Here is a 12241-nt window from a genome sequence, read left to right as displayed (position 1 = left end):
GCATGCAGACGTCCTTGTTGAATGAATGAATGAATGAATGAATGAGTGAATGAGTGAGTGAGTGAATGAGTGAGTGAATGAATGCGTGAGTGAATGAATTAGTGAATGAATGAGTGAATTAGGTAATGAATGAGTGAATGAATGAGTAAATGAGTGATGAAATGAATGAGTGAATGAGTGAATGAATGAGTGAATGAATGAGTGAATTAGGTAATGAGTGAGTGAATGAATTAGTGAATGAATGAGTGAATTAGGTAATGAATGAGTGAGTGAATGAATGAGTAAATGAGTGATGGAATGAATGAGTGAATGAATGAGTGAATGAATGAATGAATGAATGGATGAGTGAATGAATTAGTGAAGAATGAGTGAATTAGGTAATGAATGAGTGAATGAATGAGTAAATGAGTGAATGAGTGAATGAATGAGTGAATGAATGAGTGAATTAGGTAATGAATGAGTGAATGAATGAGTGAATGAATGAGTGAGTGAATGAATGAATGAGTGAATGAATGAGTGAATTAGGTAATGAATGAGTGAATGAGCCGAAACCGGTTTGGCTCAGTGGATAGAGTGTCAGCCTGCGGACTGCAGGGTCCCGGGTTCGATTCCCGGTCAAGGGCATGGACCTTGGTTGCGGGCACATCCCCAGTGGGGGGCGTGCAAGAGGCAGCCGATGGATGTTTCTCTCTCATCGATGTTTCTAACTCTCTATCCCTCTCTCTTCCTCTCTATAAAAAAATCAATAAAATATATTTAATAAAAAAAAAGAATGAGTGAATGAATTAGTGAATGAGTGAGTGAATGAGTGAATGTGTGAGTGAATGAATGAGTGAATTAGGTAATGAATGAGTGAATGAGTGAGTGAATGAATGGGTGAGTGAATGAATGAATGCGTGAGTGAATGAATGAGTGAATTAGGTAATGAATGAGTGAATGAATGAGTGAGTGAGTGAATGAATGAATGAATGAATGAATGGGTGAATGAATAACAGAGTGGGTGAATGAATGAATGAGTGAATGAGTGAATGAATGAGTCTGCGAGTGAATGAATGTATGAATTAGTGAATGAATGAATGAATGAATGAGTGAATGAATGAAAATGGAAAGCAAGCCATTGTCATTAGTAGGATGCATCCTGTCGGGTGGGGGTGGGGGGAGGTCGCATGGTCCAGGCAGGAGGGGGCATCCCGTGGCCCCGGGAGGGAGTCCTTGGCGAGGTGGGTGGGGACCCGGGTGGGTGGGGGTCCGGGGCGGGGGCTGGGGAGGTCCCCTGGTTTGGGCGGGGATCCGTGCTGGGGGCGGGAGGTGAAGGGGGAGGAAGGGAGGGGGGAAGTGGGGGTGATTGTCCTGTGTTCCTAGTTGTGGGGGGGCCGGGCGTGTCCCTTTTTCCGGATTCGGGGGGGTCCGGGGGTCCGTTCTTGGGGGATCCGGGCGGGGAACCTCGGCTGGGAGGGGCGCACCCGGGGCTTAGGGGCGGGGCTGCTGGCCTGGGTCGCGGTCCTGGCGCGGCGGGGCGGGGCGGGGCGGACGCGGGGCGGGGCCGGGGCCGGGGCGGGGCGGGGGCGGGGTCCCTCCGCCCCCCGGTGGGTCGGTCCGGGGCGGCCCAGGCCCCGGCGCGCGGCGAGGAGGAGACCGAGGCCCCGGCGGCCATGTCGCCTTTGTCTGCGGCGCGGGCGGCCCTGCGCGTCTACGCGGCGGGCGCGGCGGTGATCCTGGCGCAGCTCCTGCGTCGCTGTCTCGGGGGCTTCACGGAGCCAGGTCAGCGGCCGCGGGGGGTTGTGGGGGGCTGTTTGGGGGGGGGGCGGCCCGGGAGCCGCGGCGGCGTGGGCGACACCGGGCCGGGGCGTGGTCTTGGCCCCGCGTGACCTTGACTCCGGGGCGCGCCCGGGGAGGAGGGGCCAGGCCGGGCGCGCGCGCCTGGGGGTCGTGCGCCCTGGGACCCTCTCCAAACGCCGCGCGCGCGCGTGCGCCCTGGGCGCGCTAGGTTGGAGCCCCGGGGATTCCTCCCCCGCTGGGTGCGGGTGGGGGGGCCTGGACTCCCGGATCCGAACCCCAAGAGGCGGCTGTTTCCGTTTCATCGCGCCCCGTCTCCGGTCCTAGAAGGAGGGAGGGGCGCGCCCCGGAGTCCTGGTCTCCAGCCCGGATGGATGGCTGGGGACGGGCCTGGCGCGCGCTGGGCTCAGCGGGGGGGGTTTCGCTCCGGAGTGGGAGGGAGAGCCTTTAGGTTGAGGGGCCGCTGGGTCCCTCTGTGGTTCAGGCGACACCCAGTCACCCGTTTGCAACTGGCGCGGTGGGGTCAGGGTGCGCATGCCCGGGGCGGGCGGGGCCGGGGACCCGCCACCGGACGGGGTGCAGGTGCGGTTCCTTCTGGGTCTTAAAAAAAAACCCAGAAATTTCCCAGCGAGCGGGATGGGAATAATCTTACTCTAGCGACTTGATTTTTTTTTCCCCCTTAAATATATTTTTATTGATTTCAGAGAGGGAAGGTGAGGGAGAGAGAGAGAGAGAGAAACATCCATGAGGAGAGAGAATCATGGATCGGCTGCCTCCTGCACGCCCCCCACTGGGGATGGAGCCCACAACCCGGGCCTGTGCCCTTGACCGGGAATCGAACCCGGGACCTCCTGGCTCAACCCCGGAGGCAGGCCAGCTGGTCAGGGCCTTGTTACTTTTAGGGGAAAAAGTAACTCTTTTGGGCAACAAAGTATCCAGGGGGCATTTGGGCTGTTCCATGGTCACCCACGTGGTTCCTCTCCTGGCCTGAGGCCTGAGCCCTATTTCCTGTGTGATTTCCGGCTTCCCCACCCCCCGTCCCCCACCCTCTCCCCCTCCCCCATCTCTCCTCTCTCCTCCCTCCCTCAGTGGAGGGAGCCGGGCCAATGGCCTGTATTATTGTGCAAACTATTTCCAATCCCTGTTCTTTACCCCATAGAATTGGGGGGTACGGGGCGGGGAGGGGGGGGGGGCTGTGTCCCTCAACTCTGCACAGAATTAGATATTTCACCCTGAGCCCCGCCCTCCAAACCTCCCTCCCCTCAGGGCAAGGAATCCTCCAAGCGGCCCCGGCCGGGGTGGCTCAGTGGACAGAGCGCCGGCCTGCGGACCGAAGGGTCCCGGGTTCGATTCCCGGTCAAGGGCATGGACCTTGGTTGCGGGCACATCCCCAGTGGGGGGCGTGCAGGAGGCAGCTGATCGATGTTTCTCTCTCATCATGGATGTTTCTCACTCTCTCTCCCTCTCTCTTCCTCTCTGTAAAAAAATCAATAAAATACCGTATATTCCGGCGTATAAGGTTTTCCTGGGTTAAAACGTCGTCTTATACGCCGGACAATACGGCAGTCCAATATTATCTAATCCATGATATCTAGTCCCATTGATATAGTCCACTATACCTCATTTTTCTGGGGTATAAAGCGACTTTTTAACCCAGGAAAATCTTATACGCCGAGTTGTCTTATATGCCGGAAAGTACGGTGTGTGTGTGTGTGTGTGTGTGTGTGTGTGTGTGTGTATATATATATATATATATATATATATATATATATATTTTTTTTTTTTTAAAGAAATCCTTCAATTTGCCAAAGGCTGACTTAAAAGACTGAATTCCCTGGAGAAGGAAATGAGATTTTATTTTCTTTTAGGAAAGAATCGATCGCTTTTATTTTGATTTTGATTATTTATTTATTTATTTTATTTTATTTTATCTCCCCCCCAAACCCCTCCACCCGCCCCACCCCCACCTCCCCTCCGAGGACAATGGGATATCGGACGCGATGCTGTGAGTCTGGCCGGCGTGGCTCAGGGGTTGAGCGTCGACCTAGGAACCAGGAGGTCACGGGTTCGATTCCCGGTCAAGGGCACAGGCCCGGGTTGTGGGCTCGATCCCCAGTAGGGGGCGTGCGGGAGGCAGCCGGTCCATGATTCTCTCTCCTCATGGATGTTTCTCTCTCTCTCTCTCCCTTCCTCTCTGAAATCAATAAATATATATCTATCTATCTATCTATCTATCATCTATAAAAGCCTAAGAAACAGCCAAAACCGGTGTGGCTCAGTGGATAGAGCGTCGGCCTGCAGACGGAAGGGTCCCGGGTTCGATTCCGGTCAAGGGCATGTACCTTGGTTGCAGGCACATCCCCAGTGGGGGGCGTGCAGGAGGCGGCTGATGGATGTTTCTCTCTCTCATCGATGTTTCTGACTCTCTCTCCCTCTCCCTTCCTCTCTGTAAAAAAATCAATATATTTTTTTTAAAAAAAGAAAAAAAAAAGCTTAAGTCACCAAGGGCTGAAATCAACGAGCCGCCGTGAACATGACGTAATAGAACATTATTATTATTATAATAACAGGACACGGATGCCGCACGACGATAGTCCTCGGTCACTGGCAAACGTTGTAGCTCGTGACGAATAATTGTGCATAACAGGAAGCTGTGAGAATGAAGTGACGAAATGTTTATGAAAAGGTTCCTTAGCCCCGGCCGGTGTGGCTCAGTGGATAGAGCGTCGGCCTGTGGACTGAAGGGTCCCGGGTTCGATTCCCGGTCAAGGGCACATGCCCAGGTTGCGGGCTTGATCCCCAGTGGGGGGCGTGCAGGAGGCAGCTGATCAATGGTTCTCTCTCATCACTGATGTGTCTATCTCCCTCTCCCTTCCTCTCTGAAATTAATAAAAAAATATATATATTTTTAAAAAAAAAAAAAAGAAGTTCCTTACACACCGTCTTATGGGCCGGGCCGCAAAGAATATTCACGGTGGGCCGCCGTGGCCCGCGGGCCAGGAGTTGGATGGGCGTGAACCAGACGGTGGAATACTACGCAGCCCTGAAAAAGGAAGGTCTCTCTCTTACCCTCTGAGCCGGCGTGGAGGGCCCTGGAGGGCGTGATGCTGAGGGACATGAGCCGGTCAGAGACAGACACGTGTCCCGTGATCTCACGCCTACGTGGACGTGAATGAACCAAATACACGGATGATCAAAATAGATCCAGAGACGTAGACGCATCGGACAGACGGTCGAACCTCAGAGGGAAGGCGGGGGCGGGAGGGTGGGTGGGAAGAGATCAACCAAAGGACTTGGATGCATCGATGCATCCCCCGTGGACACAGACAAAAGAGGGGGTGAAGGCCTGGGGCAGAGTTTGGGGGGGGCCTGGAGGGATCTAATGGGGGAGGGAGGAGGAATAGGGGCAGAGGTAATACTTCCCACAATAAAAGAATTATTATTTTTTTAAAATATATTTTATTGATTTTTTACAGAGAGGAAGGGAGAGGGAGAGAGAATTAGAAACATCGATGATGAGAGAGAAACATCGATCAGCCGCCTCCTGCACGCCCCCCACTGGGGATGTGCCCGCAACCAAGGTACATGCCCTTGACCGGGATCGAACCCGGGACCCTTCAGCCCGCAGGCCGACGCTCTATCCACTGAGCCCAACCAGTTAGGGGGTTTTCTTTTTCTTTTCTTCTTTTTTTAATTTTTTTTATTATTTGTTTCTTTTTCCATTTTTTAAATTAAGGTATTACCTATGTATTTTATGCAATTTTTATTATTTTTTTCTTTTTCCATTTTTTAACTAAGGTATTACCTGTGTATTTTATGCAATTTTTATTTATTATTATTTTCTTTTTCCATTTTTTTAATTAAGGTATTTCCTATGTCTTTTATGCAATTTTTATTATTTTTTTCTTTTTCCATTTTTTAAATTAAGGTATTACCTGTGTATTTTATGCAATTTTTATTTATTTTTTTCTTTTTCCATTTTTTAATTAAGGTATTACCTATGTATTTTATGCAATTCTTATTTATTATTTTTTTCTTTTTCCATTTTTTAATTAAGGCATTACCTATGTATTTTATGCAATTTTTTTTTCTTTTTCAACTTTTTAATTACGGTATTACGTATGTATTTTATGCAATTTTTATTATTTTTTTCTTTTTCCATTTTTTAATTAAGGTATTACCTGTGTATTTTATGCAATTTTTATTTATTTTTTTCTTTTTCCATTTTTTAAATTAAGGTATTACCTGTGTCTTTTATGCAGTTTTTATTTATTTTTTTTTCTTTTTCCATGTTTCAATTAAGGCATTACATAATATTCCTTTTTCTTTTACTTTTTTTGGTGCCCTTGCCCGCATTCGAACCCGGGACCCTCCTGTCCGCAGGCCCCGCGCTCTATCCACTGAGCCACACCGGCCAGGGCAATACTTTCCACAATAAAATAATTGTGTGTGTGTGTGTGTTTTTTTTTTTTTTAAATTAAACACGGGAATAAAAAAATGTTGGCTATGCTCAAAACGGCCTACTTTCTTTTCTTCCTTTTTTCTTTTTTCTTCTTTTTTTTTTTGGATTTTTTCTGGTGCCCTTGCCTGGATTCGAACCCGGGACCCCTCACGTCCGCAAGGCCCCGCGCTCTACCCATCTATTCTTTTCTTTTTTTTAAATTTTTTTAATTTTTGGTGTGTGTGCGCCCTTGCCTGGATTCGAACCCGGGACCCGCGCTCTATCCACTGAGCCACACCGGTTAGGGCTCTCTATCTCTTCTTTCTTTTTTTTTCCTTTTTTTTTTTTTTTAATTTTTTTCTGGTGCCCTTGCCTGGTATTGAACCCGGGACCCCTCACGTCCGCAGGCCCCGCGCTCTATCCACTGAGCCAGCTGGTTAGGGCTCTCTATTTTTTCTTTCCTTTTTTTTTATTTTTAATTTTTTTGGTGCCCTTGCCTGGATTCGAACCCGGGACCCGCGCTCTATCCACTGCGCCACACCGGTTAGGGCTCTCTATCTCTTCTTTCCTTTTTTTTTAATTTTTTTTTATTTTTGTGTGTGTGTGCGCCCTTGCCTGGATTCGAACCCGGGACCCGCGCTCTATCCACTGCGCCACACCGGTTAGGGCTCTCTATCTCTTCTATCCTTTTTATTTATTTTTTTTATTTTTGGTGTGTGCGCCCTTGCCTGGTATTGAACCCGGGACCCTTCACGTCACGTCCGCAGGCCCCGCGCTCTATCCACTGAACCCCACCGGCCAGGGCGAGGCCCCCCACTCCCCCCATCCCCACGCCCCCACCCCCCGTTATCCAGACCCTTTTCACTGTGTGCGTCTTGTCTTGCCGCTTCTCCACCAGGTGACCCTCCTCCTCCTCCCCATCATCCTTGCGCGTGAGAGGTGGTCTCTCCAAGGCCCGACGACGCAGGCGCCCGGGACGATGGAGCCGGCGGCGGCGGCCAAAGCCCCGGGGGACCTCGCCTCCCCGCCGCCGCCCCCGGACCTCAAGCTGGTGGCGCACCCGCGCGCCAAGAGCAAAGTGTGGAGATACTTCGGCTTCGACGCGGACGCCGCGGGCTGCATCCTGCAGTGGAAGCGCATCTACTGCCGCATCTGCCGCGCCCAGATCGCCTACTCGGGCAACACGTCCAACCTGTCCTACCATTTGGAGAAGAACCACGCCGACGAGTTCTGCGCGCTCGTCAGGAGCAACACGGAGCAGATGCGCGAGGCCTTCGCCAGCGCCTTCTCCAAGCTCAGGCCCCCCGGGGACGCGCCCTCGCCGCCGCCGCCGCCGGCGCCCCAGGACAGGAGGCAGCAGGACCTGACGGCCGCCGTCCTGGGGCTCCTGTGCGAGGGGCTGCACCCCGTGTCCCTGGTGGAGGAGCCCGCGTTCCGCGCGCTGCTGAGGGCGGCGGATCCATGGTACGAGCTCCCCGGGAGGAAGTTTTTCAGCAAAGCCCTCCCCGAGCGCTACGGGGCCGTGCGCAACGCCGTGCGTAAAGACCTCGCCGGTGCGCCCTGGTGCGCCGTCTCCATGGAGCTCTGGAGAAGCCACGCGCAGAACAGGACGTACGTCACGCTGGCCGCGCACTTTCTCAGCATCGGCGGCGTCGGCGGGGGCGGAGCGGGAGGCAGCGGGGCGCCCTCCAGCGGCCGGTCCCCCGGTTACGCCTCCCGCTGCCTCAAGACGTTCGAGGTGCCCGAGGAAAACGCCTCCGAGACGACGGCGCGCGTCCTCTACGAAGCCTTCGTCGAATGGGGCATCGGCGCCAAGGTCTGGGGCGCCACCACCGACGGCGGCAAGGACGCGGCCCAGGCGTGCGCGCTCCTGGACCTCCCCGTGCACCTGCGCTGCCTGGGGCGCGCCTTCGACGCGGCCATCCAGCGCGCGCTCCGGCTCCCCAGGCTGGCCGCGCTCCTGGCGCGCTGCCGGCGGCTCGTGGCGTATTTCCAGCAGTCCCCCGTGGCCAGGTCCCTGCTGCTGGAGAAGCAGAGGCAGCAGGGGCTGCCCCGGTGCATGCTGGTGAGCGACCGCGCGGCCCGGTGGGGCGCCACGCTGGCCATGCTGGGGCGCCTGCGGGAGCAGCAGTTCGCCGTGGCGGCCGTGCTGGCGGAGGACAGCAGCCATCACCACCTCATGCTGGACGCGTCCGAGTGGGCCGGCGTCGAGGGCCTCGTGCGCCTCCTGGAGCCCTTCAAGCAGGTGGCGGAGATGGTGTGCGCCCCGAGGCACCCCACCATCAGCATGGTGAAGCCGCTGGTCCACATGCTGCTCAGCACCACGCTCGGCGTGCAAGACCGGGACTCCAGGGAGGTCGGCGCGGCCAAGGGGGTCATCGCCCAGGAGCTGGCGCGCACCTACCGGGACGCGCCCGGCACGGACCTCTTCCTCAACGTGGCCACCTTCTTGGACCCGCGTTACAAGAAGCTGCCATTCCTGTCCGCCCTGGAGAGGCAGCAGGTGGAGAGCCGGGTCCTGGAGGAAGCCAAGAGCCTCCTGGAAAACATCCAGGCAGGGGGCCCCCACCAGGGCGCCGAGGAACCCCTGGGTGGGCCGCCCGAGGAGGAGGAGGAGGAGGAGGAGGAGGAGGAGCCGCCGGAGAAGAAGCCGGCGCCCCTGCGCGCCACGCCGCCTCCTCCTCCTCCTCCGTGCGCCACGACGCACACGCCGCCGCCTCCTGCGCCCTCCAGCGCCGTCCGCCACATGTTGGCGGAGATTTTCTGCCCGGCGGGGCCCGCCGAGGAGCAGGAGGAGTTGCACGCGCAGGTGCTGGAGGAGCTGAGTAACTACAAGTCCCAGAAGGTCTTGGGGCTCGACGGGGACCCCCTGAGGTGGTGGTGCGAGCGGCGGGCTCTGTTCCCGGCGCTGCGCAAAGTCCTGCAGAAATACTGGTGCGTCCCGGCCACGTGCGCGCCCCCCGGGCGCCTCTTTGGATCCGCGGGCTCCGTGGTGCGCACCAAGCGGAACCGCCTGCCCCCCGCGCACGTGGACGAGCAGGTGTTTCTGTACGAGAACGCGCGTAGCACCGGCGGCGCCGAACCGGAACCGGAACCGGAGGACGAGGACGAGGGGGAGTGGGGGCTGGACCACGAGCCGGTGTGACGTTTGGGGACGCGGTGCAGAGCGGGTTCTTTGGGGTCCGGGATGGCCCCTTGGTGTAGCCAATGGGGGGGTGGGGCGGGAAGGCGGGAGTTTTGGGGGTCACGCCTTGATGGATATACGGACCCCAGGCCAGCCGGTGTGGCTCAGTGGTTGAGTGTTGACCTAGGAACCAGGAGGTCAGGGTTCGATTCCCGGTCAAGGGCACAGGCCTGGGTTGTGGGCTCCATCCCCAGTCGGGGGCGTGCAGGAGGCAGCCGATCCATGATTCTCTCTCCTCACGGATGTTTCTCTCTCTCTCCCTCTCTCTCTCCCTTCCTCTCTGCAATCAATTAAGAAATTTAAACAAAAAATATAAACAGTATACAGATGATGTGTTGTGGAATTTGTGCATCTGAAATATGAATAATTTTTGTTAACCTGTGGGCCCCCCCCCCACCCCCCAATACATTCAATAAAATGGAAAAGAATTTTTCGAAAGGGTGCTTGAGCCCAGACAGCGTGGCTCCGTGGTTGAGCGTCGACCTGTGAACCAGGAGGTCCGGGTTCGATTCCGGGTCAAGGGCACAGGCCCGGGTTGTGGGCTCCATCCCCAGTAGGGGGCGTGCAGGAGGCAGCCGGTCCATGATTCTCTCTCATCATGGATGTTTCTATCTCTCTCCCTCTCCCTTCCTCTCTGAAATCAATAAAAATATAATCTAAAGAAAATGAATGAGTCCTGACCGGTGTGGCTCAGTGGATAGAGCGGCGGCCTGCGGACTGAAGGGTCCCGGGTTCAATTCCCGGTCAAGGGCATGGACCTGGGTTGCGGGCACATCCCCAGTGGGGGGCGTGCAGGAGGCAGCTGATCGATGTTTCTCTCTCATCGATGTTTCTGACTCTCTATTCCTCTCTGTAAAAAATCAATAAAGTATTTTTTTAAAAAGAAAAGAAAAGAGAAGTGAGGAAAAGGAGTTTCGGGGAGGGGATCCGGAGTTCGGCGCAGTGAGCGTTTTCTACGGCGTCCACTCCAGCCGCAGCGAAAGGGACATAAAGATCCGCGAGCGCCCTGGGTCTGCTCCCAGGACCCGCCGTTGTGAGTGCTCAGCGGCCCAACAGAACCGGGACAGGACGTGTCCTTTCCAGTCCGTGAATCCCACAAGGGCACCCATCACAGCCGCTGGAGGGAGGGTCTGGCGTAAATCGGAGGCCCGTGGCAGCTATGGTTGAAGGTGGACGAAACTAGTCCCCTCCCTAAACCTGGCCCTAACCCTAACCCTATACCTAAACGCTAACCTTAAATCCTAACCCTATAGCTAAACCCTAATATAGATCCAAATCCTAACCCTAATCTTATACCTAACCCCTAATCATAAATCCTAACCCTATACTTCAACCCTAACCATAAATCCTAACCCTAACCCTATACCTCAACCCTAACATAAATCCTAACCCTATACCTAAACCCTAACCCTAACCCTATACCTAACCCTAACCCTAACCCTAACCCTAACCAATAACCATAACCCTAACCCTATACCTAAACCCTAACGTTAAATCCTAACCCTATACCTAAACCCTAACATAAATCCTAACCCTATACTTTAACCCTAACCCTAACCCTATACCTAAACCCTAACGTTAAATCCTAACCCTATACCTAAACACTAACCTTAAATCCTAACCCTATAGCTAAACCCTAATATAGATCCAAATCCTAACCCTAACCTTATACCTAAACCCTAACATAAATCCTAACCCTATACTTCAACCCTAACCATAACCCTAACCCTATACCTAAACCCTAACGTTAAATCCTAACCCTATACCTAAACACTAACCTTAAATCCTAACCCTATACCTAAACACTAATATAGATCCAAATCCTAACCCTAACCTTATACCTAATCCCTAATCATAAATCCTAACCCTATACTTCAACCCTACCATAAATCTTAACCATAACCCTATACCTAAACCCTAAATATAAATACTAATCCTAAACACTAACCCTAACCATAAATCCTAACCCTATACTTAAACCCTAACATAAATCCTAACCCTAACCCTGTACTTCAACCCTAACCATAAATCCTAACCATAACCCTATACCTCAACCCTAACATAAATCCTAACCCTAACCCTATACCTAAAACAAACCTTAAATCCTAACCCTAACCCTATACCTAAACCCTAACCAGAAATCCTAACCCTATATATAAACCCTAATAGAGATCCTAACCCTAACCTTATACCTAACCCCTAATCATAATTCCTAACCCTATACCTAAACCCTAACATAAATCCTAACCCTATACTTCAACCCTAACCATAAATCTTAACCATAACCCTATATCTGAACCCTAACATAAATCCTAACCCTATAGCTAAACCCTAAACATAAATACTAATCCTAAACATAAATCCTAACCCTATACTTAAACCCTAACATAAATCCTAACCCTAACCATAAATCCTAACCATAACCCTATACCTAAACCCTAACATAAATCCTAACCCTATATCTAAACCCTAAACATAAATACCCTAACCCTATACCTCAACCCTAACATAAATCCTAACCATAACCCTATACCTCAACCCTAACATAAATCCTAACCCTAAACCTATACCTCAACCCTAACATAAATCCTAACCCTATACCTAAACCCTAAACATATATTCTAACCCTAACCCTATACCTCAACCCTAACCAGAAATCCTAACCCTAACCCTATACCTCAACCCTAACATAAGTCCTTACCCTAACCCTATACCTCAACCCTAACCAGAAATCCTAACACTAACCCTATACCTCAACCCTAACCAGAAATCCTAACACTAACCCTATACCTCAACCCTAACCAGAAATCCTAACCCTAACCCTGTACCTAAACCCTAAC

The 12241-nt window shown here is 52.7% G+C and overlaps 2 protein-coding genes across 2 annotated transcripts in view; both read left to right on the top strand.

The window, feature by feature from the left end:
• Positions 1–1584: 1584 nt before the first annotated feature.
• Positions 1585–12241, top strand: part of DHRSX (dehydrogenase/reductase X-linked) — a 39638-nt gene continuing 28981 nt past the window's right edge. The window contains exon 1 of the mRNA XM_054720239.1: positions 1585–1761. Coding sequence (XP_054576214.1) covers positions 1653–1761 — 109 coding nt within the window. The 5' untranslated portion in view covers positions 1585–1652. The remainder of the gene's footprint in view (positions 1762–12241) is intronic.
• ZBED1 (zinc finger BED-type containing 1) lies at positions 1703–9421 on the top strand. The gene is given in 3 exon segments (XM_054720182.1): positions 1703–1761; positions 7116–9357; positions 9360–9421. Coding segments are annotated over 2 exon segments (2223 nt in total). The 5' UTR covers positions 1703–1761; positions 7116–7196.

This window comes from Eptesicus fuscus, chromosome 1 (genome assembly GCF_027574615.1).
Source record: "Eptesicus fuscus isolate TK198812 chromosome 1, DD_ASM_mEF_20220401, whole genome shotgun sequence".
Classification (NCBI taxonomy): Eukaryota; Metazoa; Chordata; class Mammalia; order Chiroptera; family Vespertilionidae; genus Eptesicus; species Eptesicus fuscus.
The sequence above is the reverse complement of the archived record's forward strand: the minus strand, read 5'-3'. Positions and strand labels throughout refer to the sequence as shown.